The 18,158-nt window shown below is 42.4% G+C and overlaps 2 protein-coding genes across 3 annotated transcripts; one reads left to right on the top strand and one right to left on the bottom strand.

Moving 5' to 3' along the window:
* Positions 1-1,938: 1,938 nt before the first annotated feature.
* On the top strand, positions 1,939-6,138 carry LOC120051033 (vesicle-associated membrane protein-associated protein A-like). 2 transcript variants are annotated; one of them, XM_038997638.1, is made up of 7 exons: positions 1,939-2,137; positions 2,802-2,954; positions 3,197-3,300; positions 3,567-3,647; positions 4,173-4,397; positions 4,813-4,989; positions 5,162-6,138. In XM_038997638.1, exons 1-7 carry the CDS (start codon positions 2,080-2,082, stop codon positions 5,321-5,323), a joined length of 960 nt encoding a protein of 319 aa, XP_038853566.1. In that variant the 5' UTR covers positions 1,939-2,079; the 3' UTR covers positions 5,324-6,138. The 2 variants fall into 2 exon arrangements, with proteins under 2 accessions (XP_038853566.1, XP_038853567.1); XM_038997639.1 differs by lacking the exon at positions 4,173-4,397 and having other exon boundaries at positions 1,941-2,137.
* On the bottom strand, positions 5,641-11,364 carry LOC120051032 (protein APCDD1-like). Its single transcript, XM_038997637.1, has 5 exons — positions 11,007-11,364; positions 10,493-10,691; positions 9,521-10,076; positions 7,430-7,751; positions 5,641-7,326 (listed from the first exon to the last, which is right to left on the bottom strand). The coding sequence occupies exons 1-5, from the start codon at positions 11,050-11,052 to the stop codon at positions 6,869-6,871; spliced, it is 1,581 nt and encodes a 526-aa protein (XP_038853565.1). The 5' UTR covers positions 11,053-11,364; the 3' UTR covers positions 5,641-6,868.
* Positions 11,365-18,158: the final 6,794 nt, after the last annotated feature.

Below are 18,158 nucleotides of genomic sequence, written 5' to 3'. Positions count from 1 at the left end.
CAGGCCATGATGTCTTCAGTCGCAGTCCAAGAGCCTCAGGTCCTCCGAAAGGAGAGACCGAGAAAGATAAAAGATGAGGGTTAGTAAGAGCATGGCTAAGACCATAGTACACCACGTACACTGGGTAATCTAACACACACACACCTGTTTGACCTCGCTGTGATACTGTGGGCCTACTTATGGGGGATAAAGTAAATTCAGGAAGAATTTCGTGTCCTGCATTTGTGTTAACCATGGCAGCCAGCATTGTAAGTAAAGACATGTGCAGGAATATAATCAGCCTCTGTGTCTTTGTATCCCTTCCCTTAATTAATTTTTTATGTCAGCCAAGGCTGTCTTTTCAAAGAAACGTCATTTATTTACATTTTTAGTTGAGTAGGGAGTTTATTGCTTCAGTCCTTGAATAGTTTTCACTTCTTGTTACCTGGTAAAAAACCAACAACCATGGATAATCACAAGGAGATTAAGGTGAAGAAACAGTCCATGTCAGCCAGGCCCATCTTTTTAAAGAAACACAATTTACTTCAATGTCTAGTTTAGTAAAATAAGTAGTTTTGTTCGGGTCACAAGATAATCCAGACAATTGCAGTAAACAGCGCCATACTTAGGCAGAATCTTTGAAACATGGTACAGGAATGTGTAATGACTGTACAGTAGAGGAAACGATTTAACATATATTATTTTGTGAAATGTATGATGTAGAAAGGGAGCAGTAGTTTGACAGGATCAGAGAGGTTGGACGGGAGTAGGGAGTGGGTGGTATTTTGGGAGGAGGTGATGGGAGTAGTGAGGTTTGTAGGGAATTATTACATTTTATTAGAAATTCAGGGTTAGTTAAGTATAGATGGGTCGTGACTGGCTTCACACTCCAGTACAGTAGGTGGCGGTGTATGCACCTGTCAGTTGTTTGCAATTCGGCAATAAAACTTGAAGGAGAAGATGAAGAATTCCCACAGATGTTATAATACGCATGCCCTCCCCACCTGAGGATCTGTCTTCTCAGCCTGTTGAGGGGTGCACAATATTCTAGTAATTTAAATCTCACTGGATTGATTGTTTTTATTTTGCTCTTTCATATTCCTGCTTGTGCCAGTAGTTTTTTCCCATTAACGTTACGACCGAGGAAATGTTTGTAATGACCTGTCAAACACACCCGGTAATGTCGGAAATAGGCTCAATGGAATACATTGTCTTTCCAGTGCATCTAATAATGCTAAACGCTTAGTCAGGGATTTAATGCTTAGTCTCGACACTTATGGTGGTTTATGGTAGAGAAATTAAGGTTCAATTATCTGGCAACATCTCTGGAGGACATTCCTGCAGTCAGCATGCCAATTGCACACTCCCTCAACTTGAGACATCTGTGGCATTGTGTTGTGTGACAAAACTGCACATGTTAGAGTGGCCTTTTATTGTCCCTAGCATATGGTGCACCTGTGTAATGATCAGGCTGTTTATTCAGCTTCTTGATATGCCACACCTGTCAGGTGGATGGATTATCTTGGCAAAGGAGAAATGCTCACTAACAGGGATGTAAACAAATTTGTACACAACATGTGAGATAAATAAGCTGTTTGTGTGTATGGAACATTTCTGGGATCTTTTATTTCAGCTAATGAAACATGGGACCAACACTTTACATGTTGCGTTTATATTTTTGTTCAGTGTGTGTGTGTGTGTGTGTGTGTGTGTATATATATATATACATACTGTGTATTTGCCCCTAATGCAATTATCCAGTCTTTTAAATCCCCAGTGGGATTTTAACTGATTTTTTTTATTGTCAAATTAATAAATTATATAACATTCCAACCTGGTTTAGCATTATCTAGTCCAAATATGGCACTATTTGTATCCGTTTCGATCCGTTTCAATGGGGGGATTTTATTTTGAAGGAGAACACAGGTAAGAGCACTTATTTCGCGGTGACGTGCATTTTGCCCTGCTGCGCGCTTCCTTAACAACTCAACTGTACTCGTGATCACGTTTATTGGCTCAGAGTGACTCGTTTCTTCATATAGGAGATTTTACACTGACCTGGCTCCTTGGAACGGTTTCCAACAACACAATTCACACGAAATGTCTAAATTGGAGCAGGTCCTTGATCTTGAACCACCGTATGATCTCAAATTTAAAGGTAAGATAAGAATACTGTCGGTAGCTAGCTAACGTTACCACCTGTACTGCTAACGTTACAGGCTGTAGTAGACGCTTTCGGGAGTGGTAGCTATCGTTACCACTACAGCTCCCTGGACCGGGGATGTGTAGCTACAACAACCCCACTGACACCGCTCGTATACCGCCGCCATTTTGAGATTGGAGCGAGGATATATGGGCCTGTACCGAGTTACAGAGATATCACTTTAACAGTACTGTACTTTCTAGTATTCTAACCAACCCACTGGTTTTGGAAGGCGTATACTCTCTAGATCGGTATGCTAGCTAAGCAACACATTCTGATTCGACCAGACATTCACTTGTTAATTTATTTGCTAGGGTCAGTGGCAAGGCTGTAATTGCGGTTGTGAATGGGAGCAAGCTGATTGACTGACAGCTCATATGCTAGTTATCCCACACATTGCATACCACATTTTGCTATGCCCAGATAGTGCATGCATTGTTATAGCTACATATTTATCTGAGCCCAGATACACTCTGTTTTCAATGGGTAATTTTACTAAACAGTAAACAAACTTCCATAATGTGTAGCAACTAGTCTGTTGGTTGTCAATTTTGTGCCTGTGTGCCATTTTCACGTGAATCCATTGACCCTCAACACCCTCATCTCCTCTCCCATGCAGGACCCTTCACAGAAGTGGTGACCACAAACCTCAAGCTCAAAAATCCCTCTGACAGAAAAGTATGCTTCAAAGTGAAGACGACTGCACCTCGCCGGTACTGTGTACGGCCCAACAGCGGCATGATTGAGTCAGGAGCCACTGTCACTGTCTCTGGTAAGGCTTTGTATTTGCAGACCTTTGTCAGTGTGCTGCCAAACATGTGAGAGTATCACTCAAGCAACCCCGTTTTGTCAACAACACAAAACAAGAGCAAATTATATCCTGTCACTATTTCCACTATAATTCATTGTGTGGCTTTGTAAATGCAGAAGAATCAAGCATGTACATGTCAAATGCATCTACCAGTAGGCATAGTTGTTGACCCAATTTTGACCCCATATCTTCTGTCTCCACAGTAATGCTCCAGCCCTTTGAATATGACCCCAATGAAAAAAGTAAACACAAATTCATGGTACAGACAATCTTTGCACCATCCACTGCTACAGACATGGACGCAGTGGTACGTTTTCCTGTCTACATTACTACCAAATACACTTTGTGCTTTATTCTAGTGGCTATGTCATCAATGGAAAACCTGCTTTTGTTGATCCACAGATTTCAGTACTGTATTTAAATTGCTTTTTGTGATTTCTCCAGCAGAGGGCAGCAAATAGCATATTACACAGCCCCTGAGTGTTGCATGTTTATTGTTATTCCATCAGCGGTCCCTGTAATCAATTAATCCTTCTATGTTTACCTTATCTTGTACTTGTTGAATCGCCACAGTGGAAAGATGCGAAGCCAGATGATCTGATGGACTCCAAGCTGAGATGTGTGTTTGAACTGCCCTCTGAAAACGATAAAATGGTAAGTAGTGTGTACAGTAGTAGAAAATAGAACTTCTATCAGCGGCCTTCCAGGGTTCTGGTGTTATGCGTCCAATGTTGTACTTTTGTCACGGCCACAGTTCAGTGTTGTCTGTCAATGCATCTTTTTCACATTCTCTCATAGAGTCTACATGGCTTTCGCTCTCTCCTTACTGCTGTTTGTTCCTTTCTCTGCCTTTTATGTAGGTACAGATTGTTGCCAATATGCGATCTTGTGGATTTTTGTGTGGATAAACTGTAATAACAAGCATTTCTACCTCACAGCTCTCTATGGTCACATCTGAAACACTCACATCATGTAACAATTAGAACTTGTTCCTAGTGGTGACAGGTCAGTTTTGTTGGTTCAACACAGTCATTTATAGCAGTGTGTAATTGGAGTGTATAATGTTTTACCCTACAACCAAAGCAGCAATTGAGAACCACTGAACGCCCCAAAGTTAAAGACATGACCTCTATATATCTATGATCATGCATGCTGCGTGTGCTCCCCCTCGTGCGGTAGCCTAGTGGTAGTGCCAGGGAGACCCGTGGTAGCATCATGGCATTCACCACTCCTGGGCAGACCCCCAAGCTCAGCGCCAGGCACCTGAGGGACAGGGCAGCCCCCACCCCCGGAGAATACCGCACTCCCCTGTGCAGCTGGCACCACCTGGCAGCCCGCTACGACTCCAGCGATCTCCCAGAATTCATGTCAGCACCCAGCTCAGTGAGAGGCAGGCAGTGGAAGGTTTGTGGCAGAGCAGGAAGTGGCTGTTCAGGGGCAGATTGGGAAGTGCAGTTTACTCACCGTAGGTGGTCACCTCTCTTCTAGTGTAAATTCTGATTGTAGTAGAATAGTTGTCTGATCAGTGCTAAGTATGCTGTACAGGTATGGTTGTAGCTGTGTAACAATGTAATGTTGGATAATGGTTATAGCTGTCATTTTGCCGTTAGGCCCCTAATGACAATGTATCACCTCTTCATACTAATTTCAAACAAATTAAACACGTTTTTAAAAATGTATTTCCATCGATGTAACGGTTTCATGACATTTTGTCTACTCAAAAGCGTGTTGAGTTTATTTGGTTGGCATGTACAGCAATGTCGGGAGGGAAACTAGGTTCCTGGTCACTTTTGTATTTTTTCACTTTGGCTGCTTCCAGAATGATGTCGATGCAACCAAAGCTGCACCCGTCCTCAACTCCAAAGCAGATGGCACATCGGCGCCAAGGCCCAGCAGCGCGTCCATGGATGACTCTGAGATGAAGAAACTGATGGCTGAGTGCAAGAGGCTGCAGTACGATGTGGGCAAACTCTCAGACGAGAACAGACAACTCAAGGTATGGTCTTAGGTTGTGTGATGTCTAGGGTTGGGGTGATATTAGGATAGTATTATATATTGGTGATAAAAGGTAATATATCCTCATGGCATGGAGACTAATGTTCTTGTAAGATGATATTGGCCTGGGGCTTTGGCTGTGGTAAAGAAGGATGTGTTTATCTTCCCCTCAGGACGAGGGCCTGAGGATGAGGAAGTCCCACCGGTCAGACGACATGGTCACCGGCTCGGGCGCCATGATGAGCAAACAGCACTCTTCCAGCTCCCTCCCCTCGCTAATGGTCGTCATAGCAGCTATCTTCATCGGATTCTTCCTAGGGAAGTTCGTCTTGTAGGGGTGGGGAGGGGGTGGGCGAGAGAGAAGGAAAGCGGGCCGGCATAGCCTCTCATTTGTCTCCCAAGACCCTCAAGGTTAAAGTGTGTGTTATCGTTGACCTGCCATTATCAGTGATAGTGTCAGCTCACTGCGTATGTACATATGTTCTGTGTACCCGAATAATAAACTGGCCTCGCCTTTTACAATCTCACACGGTTAATACACATGTGTGGGAAAACAGAGAGGAATGAGCTTTCTCTGGGTTTTTGGGGGGGGGGGGTCTGTTCAGACGTTCTGTTCTTTTTCTGGGGTGAGGCATCAGGGGAGGGAGGTTTTCTTAACTCAAATTTTACACTTGTTAGAGCATCGATAACAGGCGATTCGGGGTACTGGGTTCAAGACTTTGGTTGAACAATTCTAATGAGTTCTCTTTCACTCTGTGGTTTTAATAAGAGTTGGAATGTTCAGTGTCTTGTATGTTATTTTAATCATTTTAATAAAATGGGATGGGGGGGGAAACCTTCCAAGCAAAAGACTGCTACATGTTGCTGGATGGCCTCTTACATTGAAATGTTCACTGAATTCTTAAATCCTTAATTTTTCTTGAGGAATGTGAAACAATACAGTATGCTGGGAATATAGGTTTCTCCTTCCATGGACATTTCCTGTTTCCTACTGACACACACAGAATTATTATTACATTTCTTTCTAGATTATTTTTTTTTCTTTACACAAATGATATATCCCTCGTGAGGCAAATGTTGACTGAAAAGATCTCTGTTCTTGCAGTCCTGTCCCATGGTATTTAACATTGAAATAAAATGTTTAACACTATTTTTGTGGCAGTTTGTCATCTTTGTGCATCTTTTGTCTTTGAGGAAGAGTGAGGCTCGATTCCATTTGTGTTTGGTGTCCTCCATTCCTTTTAACTCAAATTGCATACGCCATGTGATTAACATGCAAATGTCATTGGAGTGAGCTGCATGATACATAGGCTGAGGTTCAACCCCATGGGGCTTGTAAAGGCAATGTTCACGGTAAGTGCTGCATATGTCGGCTCGACATTCCTTAACACGCCACTTCGATACAGCGCCAACTTTTTTTCTAGCAGGTTAGGAGTATTAAGTTAAGTTTCAAATCCACAAGCTTGTATATTGACAACCATCATGACTACCTACACAGAGAAAGGAAGAAACCAGTAATAGGGCAAAGAGAGAGAGAAAGCCGAAAAGTCACTTGTATCGAAGTGGCGCGTTATTAGGATGTCCCATGTCGGCTCAATCGAAATTACTTTTAAATGGCATTGTCGACAAAGCGTGATTGGATTGAATCATGGCCATAGACAACTTGTGTTGGGTCGTGTTCTTTAGTGCACACCGTACGAAAACAAGCATTTTTAGTACAGTAGATCATCGTTTCACCTGTCATAGTGTTTCATGCCTACTGAACACGACACTGAATGATAGAATGTAGCAACTCAACATTAATTACATACACTGTATTAAGAGTCTAAAAGTCCAATGCACAGTCAGTGCTGCTCCACAACATTCAGCCACTGCTAACCCTAGCTGAGATGCAGAACGGGTATAGCTGCAATAAGCAGTACTTTGACCACATCCAGCACGCCACCTCTTTCTCCCTGTTTGCAGCAGCTACTCCCCAGCCTATGGAGCTGGTCGGCTTCCCTCCCCCAATCCGTTGGCCCCTGGCCGGCCCCTGTACACTGCACTAGGGGAGCCTGGTAGGAGGTGGCTGTCTTATGGGGCTGGTTAGGGCTGGAGCCATCCGTGGGCCTCTGGCCGTTGAAGAGAAGGAGGTGGTCCGCCGAGTCTCGATCCATGCGGAAGAGTTCGTACTCGGTGTGCGGAAGCCGGATGCCCAGGGCGGCACACCCATGGGTGGGGGTGACGTCCTGCTCCAATCCCTGGCGCCATGAGCCCTCGGCCCCGCACTCATTGCCCCGGAAGATATTGAGCAGGGAGGTGGTGGCCTGGTCCATGGGGGTCACCCTCATGTGGTCCACTGTGAAGACCAAGAGGGGATAAGGGAGGTTGTTATGCACACTTTAATAATGGCATGATAAGCTGTGATCATTCATGTATTTTTTCTTTTGACTAACACCTACCTGTGAAGACAAACTCTGTCCCTCCCAGGACCCTGGTGGAGAGGACTGCGTGGCTGTAGTGACCCCGTGCGTACAGGCTGAATGTGGGGTGTCTGCACACTGGGTCAGAATAATGCCAGTAGTGGCCCTCCCAAGTGCGGTTGTGGTTGTGGAAAACAAAATGGCGGGTGAGGAAGAGGACCCCAGGGCGGACCTCACACCGCTGGCTTACCCATTGGCCCTGTAGTTTGACGGATAGGTTTTCTTCGCAGGGCAGGATGGGAGGATGATGCTGGTCCGCCCTGGCGATGACTCTGCAGATAAGGCAGGTACGCTCATGGTTCTGCAATGGAGAATGTTTTTGAATGTTACATATTGTGAATCAAGAAGGAGAAATACACACACCTGCAAAAGACCTGTGGATGTTGAACCGCATCCCATTTCAATGTGTTACATCCATTGGTGAAATCCAAGGTGAAATAGATATGTCAAAGCAGTTTAATGAGTTACAGCATGGTGATAAATAACGTCACTCATGGAAACTGAAATGTCAACAGACAACCAATCATGATGATGAAAAACACAAACAAGGCCATTCAAACTGGAGTCTGTTGTCTGACTCTGACCTGCCCAGCCAACCCAATAAAGGAGAAGAGTGCTGGCTTGGCAGACTGTTTTCTCATGTGTTACTTGGGAGTGTTCCTGGCCCCACTACACATCCTAAATTGATGGCAGCGATGAAAACAATCACCATGGCAAAGAAACAAAAGCTTCTCCCTGGCCTGGAAACTGCACTTGGTGATGGGGCTACTACTCCTCTCTCTCTTCTCTGGACGGGGCTCGTTGGACTTATTAAAAGCAGTGGGTGCCTTCTGTGCCTTGCTCTCAAGTCCTTCATCATCAAACAGAATCAGCCACAGGTGTGTGAGTTTCAAAATGACAATAGCTGGGAATATGGAGATACAATTGAATAGACAAATAAAATAAGATATTTTCACATCCAAAGCCTCTGTTTTGGATTATTCCAAACCTTTCAACAGTCTGGTTTAGACAGTTCGGGTCTCAATTTTTTTCTCAAGTACACATTGGACTCAACTAGAACATCAAAGATGACCCATCATACACAATGACTGCCTTTATGGTTTTCGATCCCTGTTTACACTCATTGGGCTGTGCATGCAATCTAGTAAAAAGCCCATCAAGCCCCTCTTATGTGGGGAGCCCATTTTAGAGTGTACTCTTAGTGGTTGAGCATCAGATTAACGTCATAGCTGAGCGTACTGTATTCATTCAAGGCTGGCTGTAGCTCTACCACCTCCGCTACCATAGAATGAATGAATCACTTTCAACATAACTCGCCTCAGCTTTGAACTTTTAACTAGAGCTCATTTACATTGCCCTGACACATTATAGGCTGGGAGTTGTTTGTGTTGGTTAAAAAAAGACATGCTGGTAGATATATGGGTAAATGCTGCGGGGAGACATAAAAGGGATGGATCCTTTTGTATGACGGAGGAGAGGGAGGAAAGGAGGGAGCTTCTGAACTGAAGGCCTAGTTCCATCTCTCTGGTCAGGCTCCAGTTTTATCCCTCTGCCCTCGATACAGCCTCAGGCGCACACACACTACCACAGAGTAAGGGCAGGAATTCAGAGCACAGCATACTGCGCCACTATTTGCTATTCTCTTTGAAGAGCGGCTGTGGAAAACCAACCAACAGATGATCACTATCGTCCGTGGGTCCGCTCTGCCGCTGGGTTTGCACAATTCATATTCTCTCCCATTTCGCCCAAAATCAAACACAGAAAGTTGTCGTGTACAAGAAGCTACAGACAATACTGTGATTGTTGAAAGAAAATACAAGTACACAGCACTGGAATATGATGTATCACTTACTGTACATGTGTGGCATCAATGTTGCAACAGTTTGTCATCTTCAACATCCACAATACTTTTCAGTTAGTAGGGATTTGATACTTGAAAATGAAACTACAGTATCTGCCAAAAGGGATTCTATCTCAGTGGGTCTCAGTATGTAAGTGATGACCCTGAACATAAAAATACAGTACAACAGATAGAGAATAATATACATTATATATCTCTATGACTCTGACCTTGGTGTTCTGCAGGGGTGGCTGGTAGCTGGAGGGTTTGTGGTGGGTCCTCTGGGCTTGCTCAGTGTGGACATCCCCCAGGAAAAGCTCTTCAGTGTGGTCATCAGGGACCCGGATGCCATGACGGCGGCGCTGCTCCACACGCACCAGCTGCAGCTCATTCATAGTGAAACCCAGCCTGCGGGCACAATCCCTCCCCCGCTCCTCCTCCTCGCCCCACAGGTCATAGCTGATATGGGGCTCCCAGGGCTCCCACGACTCCCCTCCAACCAGGGATGGAGCTCCGCAGCTGGGCTTGAGCCATTGGCTGAGGTTCCTGGCTACCTCAGGGCTGTGGAACACAACCTGGACGCTGTGGAGCTGGTAGTCGGCCTCGGTGCCTCCGCGGACCACCCAGGAGGCCTGGCGCAGGTGCAGCTGGCCCCGGGCGAGAATGGTGTAGGTGGGAGAGAAGCAGCGGTTGTCCCTGTAGTGGAACTGGAGGACCTGGAAGGTGTGGTTGTGGTGGAAGAGATAGGATCTGGTGATGAACTCTGGCCCAGGCCTGACCTCACAGCTGACAGGGGGAAAATAGCAAAACATGAATGATATTAGCTTAGTCAAATTATTCACTTTTCCAGTATTATGCAGTGAGTCAGGTGGGTAACTAGAGTCAAAACTCAACCTTAATTTTACCAGCCAGTTCAACATCTAATCTTTTACCCTAAGAGGTCTAAAGCTGAACCTGGTGTTGTGCCAAGTAGGTTTACATACAGAATAGTATTGCAGTGAACTTAACCCAACACCTAGCAACCTCCTCAAGAAGTGTAGATCTCATGTGTCTAGAGCTGCAAGGTCCCGGGTTCAAGCTCCAGTCAGGTCTACCCCCTGACTTCGCTACAATATATTGACTATACATTCTTAGAATGATGTACATATTTAATAAAGATTAATAACAAACCCTTTAATGGCGCACATTACACAGTAGATTACCTGGTGGATACCCAGTGGCCTGCAATGTTGGGTGGCATATACACTGAGATCTGTCCTCCACCATGGAGGTGCTTGAGCATGTAGTGACACTGGGACGCAACAATAGCGGCATGTCGATCATGCTGCTGCCCATGTTTCCTCCGCAAGGACATGACACTGGCTCTTATGTCAGAGTGAAGCAGAGAGCCCTCACAACCACCTGTAGGAACAGTGGATAAACTGGGATGTCATTAAAACACTTTTAAACAGTTAGAAAACTTGCAATTATGCAATTTTTAGTAGTCTATTATACATTTATGAAAACTATATTATACAAAATAACATGACACTGCATGCTTAGCAAAACATCTATTGCTAAATTATAGAAAATAAAACAAGAATCCACATTTAAAATCGCATTTTCAAATCATATACGTTTACATTATAGGCTATATCGCCCAATATAGAATATAATACAAATATTTAGGATACATATTAGCTTGCAAATACTTCCACCTTAATGTTAAAAACTCACCATTGAAAAGAAAAGCAGTAGAGATAATCAATTTGATCAGTAACATTGTTAGTCTTGACTGAGACGACTCTTAAAAAAATATTTGAATTAGGGAAGAATCACTCCAATTTCCATTATAAAGTATTGTTCATCGTCAATGAATTTTATTCCTTCCCATTTGAGTCGTTCATCACCAACCGTTCATTCCAGAATAATCAAATAGATCGTTGAAAATTCCGTTGTCAATCATTCTAAGAAACGTGGCTTGCTGCCCGGATACGAAATCAAACGAGTTCCTTTCAACAATATAGGCTATCAATTCAGCAGTTCTTCAATGTTGCTCTTAGAGAAATGTTATTCATTTTGTTATGTTTCCTCTATCCGATTTTTGTATTTTAAATGGACAGGCGCACTCCTCTCTGTCCTCTGTGTCATAGTTGGAGAACACACACATGAGTAATATTTTCGTAGGAGGGCACTATCATGCTTTGACTCAGTGCCCCCCATCAAACCGATGAGTCAAATCCTAAAGTGAACGTGAGCAAAGTAAACTCCGGCAAGCAAAAAATGACCAGTGATATGCTTGGGCAGTTTAAAAACAACTGTAGTATTAGAACACCTAGGTCTGCACTCACAGCACTGTGCCACTGACAATTTGAGCAAAAGTTACAATATATTTTATAAGGAGCTTTTTAATTTTTCACTTTCATTTTTCACTTGCTGCTTTGGTATCACATTTCAGACCAGTGGTATAAATGATTATTGATATAAAATACTACACATTCAAATAAATACATGTTCAAGACATTGCCACACCATACATGAATGCACTGTACAGTAATACAGCAGACACATAATTCTACGTTCTACATTTTACATCAGGCTATTGCAATACAAATGCAATAACCAATGCACTCACTATTTTTATTGAAATCTCCTGGGTTATGAATTATTTGGTGGAATATAAATATGCCTTGCAGTTGAGTAGTGAGAAGGATATTTGTCAGTGTGTGGTCAAAAATACCTCTCACTCCAATCTGTCCTCATCTGTATTTCCTCAGTGACCTGATGGATTTTTCAGCCACATAAATCATTTATCAGTTTGGTTGAGTAAAAACATACAAGAAGCCTACAGTATGAAATCCTGCTCCTGAAGTAAACAGTAAAGTTGATGATCCCCCCCAAGCTTTTTATCCTAACATTGTGAAGTCCAATAGCAAGATTCTGCAAATGGATTCCTCTCTCTTTCTTTGTTTCTGTCATTTGCCCTCTCCTCCATTATAATGTTATTGCAGTTAGAGAATCAACGCATGCACTGAGATAATATATATTTTGATTCATTGTGTCCGCACACATTTATAATGTATCGATGTAAATAATACATAGTGGGTTCTAAATAATTCTATTTACAATATCACTACCAATCATTATGGCCAACCTGGTCTCAAAGCATTTCGTATTATTCTGTACGCAAATCAGAGACACACCATTTAGTATGATTTGTTACGTTTCGTATGGTATGTCTTAATTTGTGGATGTCCATCACACATTTTGTATGATATGTTACAAATTCTAACTAGCTGGCTAACGTTAGCTAGGCTTGGTGTTAGGGGTTAGGGTTAAGGTTAAGTTTAGGAGTTAGGTTAAAGGGTTACGGTTAGGGTTAGCTAAAAGGGTTAAGGTTAGGGTTATGGGAAGGGTTAGCTAAAAGCATTAGGGTTAGCTAACATGTTAAGTACTTGCAATGTAGCTAAAATGCTAAAGTATTCCATGATGAGATTTGAACTCGCATCCTTTGAGTTGCTAGATGATCGCCTTATACGCCCACCCATCCATGCTGAACAAACACTCTCTCATTTTGCCTTAAGTAACCATCTGTCTTATATAACCATACCAAATGTAACAGATCATACCAATTTGAGTGTCCCTGGATTTACATTGTCTATGAGACCAGGGTTTAAAATTTGATATTCATGTTCTAAAAGGTGCTGCCTGGTCAATCCGACGTCTGCATTGGCCATACAGCATTTACTGTGATGCGGCCTTCACAGACGTCAGAACAAACATACCTTCTGCGCTTCGCGGTGCATCACAGAGCTGTTGTGAAGGAAGTTGTCAAGGAAGTGAGTCTGTGTTTATACAGGACCTACCCCTCTCACCTACCTTCAACCAATCATGTCAATGCAGAGCTATATGGAGCCCTCCGCATTGTTTAAAATTTAAGAGGAGCACTGCAATGTGGTACGGAGATCAATTTGGCCTCTGAGTGCCTCCTGAGGCTCTGCAATTGCGTCACACCATCCATATGGCGCCTCCGGCCACATTTTCGGATCAAGCATAAATTGGATTTAAGTCGCAGAAGGTCTCACCTTAGTGTGCGTATGTGTAGTGGGAAGAGACTGCTCCTTGTGCTCACTGGGCGCATGCCAGCCTGCTAGCACAGCCTAGCACTGGCTCGCCCAAACCCTTAAGGGAACCTAAGCATATTTAACAAGACCAAAATATACTTACTATGGGCATGTGTGTTGCTAAATGAAAACATGCTTGCGTTGGACGCCACTTTGATGCTCAAAGGGGTAAAATGCAACACGAGAAAGTAGAAAAATAAAATTTCATGTCCATGACTGGGAATGTCTTGAATGAGCACTGAGTATTGGCATTGATGAAGGCATTGAAAGGTTCTGATATCAAAACTCAGTTTGTGGTGTAATTGAGGCGTTAAAAATGTTTCCTCAATGGACAAAGAGCTATTAAGATTAGTCAACCCAAATTGATAAAGCCCCAGTGTTTAAACCCACACCAATCACTGACTGACATCCAGCCACATCTTCTCCATCCCCCATCCCTTCCTTCCACATATTGATACATCTTTACCAATACAGTGATGTAGTGGTGACTGGAGAAGTGTGTATACTCTAATTTTGTCCAATTCTTTTTTAGAGTAGCTACCCTTTAATTCAAGTGTGCAGGCACCTAGTACTGTTGTTTGATTAGCGTTGTTTTTGTAGCACATGAGATGGAGTTTGCAAAAGTATGGCGTATACCATCCACTACACCACTGCACCAATGTTTCAACTTGTTTCAATGAAACAAGGATTTGTGAATTACCACTACCCATTTCATAATGTTGACTGTTAGGTGCACTTTGGGCTGGTTTCTTGGACGCTGGACACAAAATAATCTTGGACTTACTCCGTTGAAGGACAAGAGAGAGTGTGAGTGAGTGTCTGTGAGGAGATGAAAAGAACAGCTGTGTCTGTGGTTCCACACAGGACTCCTCTCCACTCAGGGGGATCTGGAGGCCGATTAGGGATGGAATCCTTGTGGCCTTTGTCGTTGGGGGTGACAGGACCCAGAGATCAAGGGTCAGTCAGCCCTCACAGATGGGAGTCAGTTGACCTCATCTTCTGGAAGGCAGGAATTGTGGATGGATGGCAGATATATAGATGGATAGATATACCACACTGGTGTTGAACATTGCAACCCAATCTGAAGTGATTTGAGGTCTTACTGAGCACAAACTCGTTGAATCAATATCATTTGTTTTATTTAACTAGTCAAGTCAGTTAAGAACAAATTCTTATTCACAATGACGGCCTAGGAACAGTGGGTTAACTGCGTTGTTCATGGGAAGAATGACAGATTTTTACCTTGTCAGCTCAGGGATTCGATCTAGCAACCTTTCAGTAACTGGCCCAATGCTCTAACCAGTAGGCTACCTGCCACCCCAAAATTTGTCAAAGTATTGTGACATGGAATGTATATAGAAAATACATTGGATTTGCAAAAACTCAACAACGTAAACTGTTGTTTTGAGGATGAAATTTCAACAACGGGAGTATGTCATCATTGTAACCGATTTTCAACATAGACAACGCTTGTATAAAATATGATGGATTTGTATCTTTGAAACAACGTCAGATCTTCAACGTTTATTTGCACTATATGTTAATGATTTAACCCTACAAATCAAACATGCTAAACTTGGTGTTGAAGTTGCAGATATATTTCTGGAGATCTTGTTGTATGCTGATGAAATAGTTATCTTTGATGAGACAGAAGATGACCTCCAGAAAATGTTGAATATTGTTAATTTATGGTGTACTAAATGGAGACTAGCGATAAATCAAGAAAAGACCCAGATTGTTCATTTCAGAAAGAAGGACGTGTAGAGAAGTGCACACAACTTTTATTTTGGTACAACCTCATCATTCTACACTGGGCTCTACAAATACCTTGGTTTCACTCTGGATGAACACATGACCTTTGAAGATCACATTAGATCACTAGCAGATTCTGCAGGTAGAGCCTTGGGGTCAGTTTTAAACAAAATGAAAATATGTGAGGATCTTGGTTACTGTGCTTATTCTCAGCTGTATAAATCCTGTGTGTGTCCAGTGATGGACCATGCTGCTGGAGTTGTAACAATGTTCAAAACAGAGCAATCTGCTGCTTCTTGGTGTGCACAAACTGACTCCAAACCTGGTCATCCGTGGAGATATGGGCTGGTAACCATGTGTGGTTAGACAAAAAGATGACATGGTACGTCTATAGAACAGACGGATAAATATGCCAGAACACAGAATCACAGAAAAAGTGTTTGACTGGGACCTTACGCATAGATATCAGTGGGCTAGAGCATTTTTATAAATGTTGTTGTGAAACTGATTTGCAGTGTACACTGAGTGTACAAAACATTAGGAACACCTCCCTACTATTGAGTTGCACCTCCCTTTGCTCTCAGAACAGACTCAATTAATCGGGGTACATGAACTCTACAAGGTATCAAAAGCTTTCCACAGGGATGCTGGCCCATGCTGACATAACTCCCACAGTTGTGTTAAGTTGGCTGGATGTCCTTTGGGTGGTGAACCATTCTTGATACACATGAGAAACTGTTGAGCGTGAAAACTCCATATCCCTTTCAAAGGCACCTAAATATTTTGTCCTGCCCAGCGGTGGGTATATGCAGGTATACACCGTATACCCAGTTATTTTTCAGTGAGCATTCCATATACTCACTTCTTAATCCCTATGATGCATATCAAAGTAGTGTAGTGCAGCTATACGCTGTATCAATTAATAGGGCTGATGGAACAGATCGGAATGTTTCGTTTAACATTTTTATAAACTATTATTTCTCACATTTTCAGCTCAGTAGCTCACAGTAGCTCATAGGCAGTAGGCCTCTGTGTGAATGCTCCAAAATACAATTTGGGAAAAAACTGTTCTAAAATGCACACAACACATGCAAGCGGTTTCATGGACAGAGATCAAATCAAATTTTATTTGTCACATGCGCCGAATACAACAAATTTAGACCTTACAGTGAAATGCTTACTTACAAGCCCTTAACCAATAATGTTTTAAGAAGTTTTAAGAATAATAAGTGTTAAGTAAAAAATGGATAAGTAAAAAATAGAAAATAAAGGTGACAAATAATTCAACAGCAGCAGTAAAATAACAATAGCGAGGCTATTTACAGGCGGTACCGGTACAGAGTCAATGTGCGGGGTCACTGGTTAGTCGAGGTGATTGAGGTTATATGTACATGTAGGTAGAGTTAAAGTGACTGTGCATAGATAATAAACAGAGAGTAGCAGCAGCGTAAAATAGGGGTCTGGGTAGCCCTTTGATCAGCTGTTCAGGAGTCTTATGGCTTGGGGGTAGAAGCTGTTAAGAAGCCTTTTGAAGTATTCTGGTTACGGGACGAGCAGAGGCTTGAATTTTGTTTCAGACAGGGCGTGTTTGAGATTGCTTAGTTTGTTCACAATGCCTGGAGGAGAAATGTATTGTTTGTGTAGTGTGGCTAGATGGTATCTGTACTTGCCATGGTTATTGTATGTATATAATTTGTTAAATGTTATTTTGTTTTGAGTACAAGGGAAATGTTACTGTGTTTACTAGTGTCTTGTAAACCTGTATGGGCTGGGCACCGGTAGGTGTATGACACTTAAATAAATAATATCAATCTTTATCCACTATCAGAAAAAAAACTATAGGCTACGCAGCACCTCCTACTGGAGAATTGGTCTACCTACAGCTACCTACCCCGGCCAAAGGTAGTTGATCGACCTACCCCGGCCAAACCCGGACGACACTGGGCCAATTGTGCGCTGCCCTATGGGACTCCCAATCACAGCCAGATGTGATGCAGCCTGGATATAGGCCTAGGGTTTCAAGCTTGGGTTGATTTCAAATGTAATATTCAAGTTAATAATTTATATGGGGATTCATGTCTCCATCTCAAGCCAAAACCTAAGTTAAAGAATAGGACTAAATCAAATCAAACTTTAAAGTGCATTTAAAATTTGATTGAGTCCTATTCTTTAACGTAGATTTTTGGTTGAGATGGAGATGTGAATCCAACATATCAATTCATCATTTTAGAAAAACTGGAATTAAAGCAGACTAAGTCAGTAGTACAAAAGATACATCTCCTTCAAAGGTTGATATTTGGTTGGGTTGACAACCAAACACAATTCAACATCACCTTTGCAACACAGTAAATAGCCTATTTACAAATTATATGTTTGATTCACGTCTCCAACTAAACCAAAAGTTAAAGAATATAATTAAGCTAGTGGCACAGATTTAACTATCCAAGCATTAGATACAACTGCTTTAAATGTTGATATTTGGTTGCGTTGTGAACAAAACACAATTCAATACGACTTTTGTAACACTATAAATAGCCTAAAGTTAAGGCTATCTTAAAAACGAATGTAACAGTATTTATTCAACCTTAAAATGAGTAACACATCCATGGCCACAGGTTACTGTAACTATAAAAATATTCTTATGTAGGCTAATCATAGAAAGTGTGCATGTTCAAGATAGCATGCAAAGGTCCCAGGTCTGTGGAGATCTTCACAATAGCTATCATAATCTGTGCAGATTCTTGAACAGCATTAATCACTTGCACTATGTACTTTTAATGGTGTCACGGCCGTTGAATGAAGTGGACCAAAGCGCAGCGTGGTGAGCGTACATATTCCTTTTATTTAGGATGGCGCCGACAAAAACAATAAACAATACAAAAACAACCGTGAAGCTTAAGGCTATAGTGCCACAAACAAAGACAACTTCCCACACTGAAAGGAGGGAAAAGGGATACCTAAGTATGGTTCCCAATCAGAGACAACGATAGACAGCTGTCCCTGATTGAGAACC

The sequence above is a fragment of the Salvelinus namaycush genome, chromosome 7, assembly GCF_016432855.1.
Source record: "Salvelinus namaycush isolate Seneca chromosome 7, SaNama_1.0, whole genome shotgun sequence".
Lineage (NCBI taxonomy): Eukaryota > Metazoa > Chordata > Actinopteri > Salmoniformes > Salmonidae > Salvelinus > Salvelinus namaycush.
The sequence above is the reverse complement of the archived record's forward strand: the minus strand, read 5'-3'. Positions and strand labels throughout refer to the sequence as shown.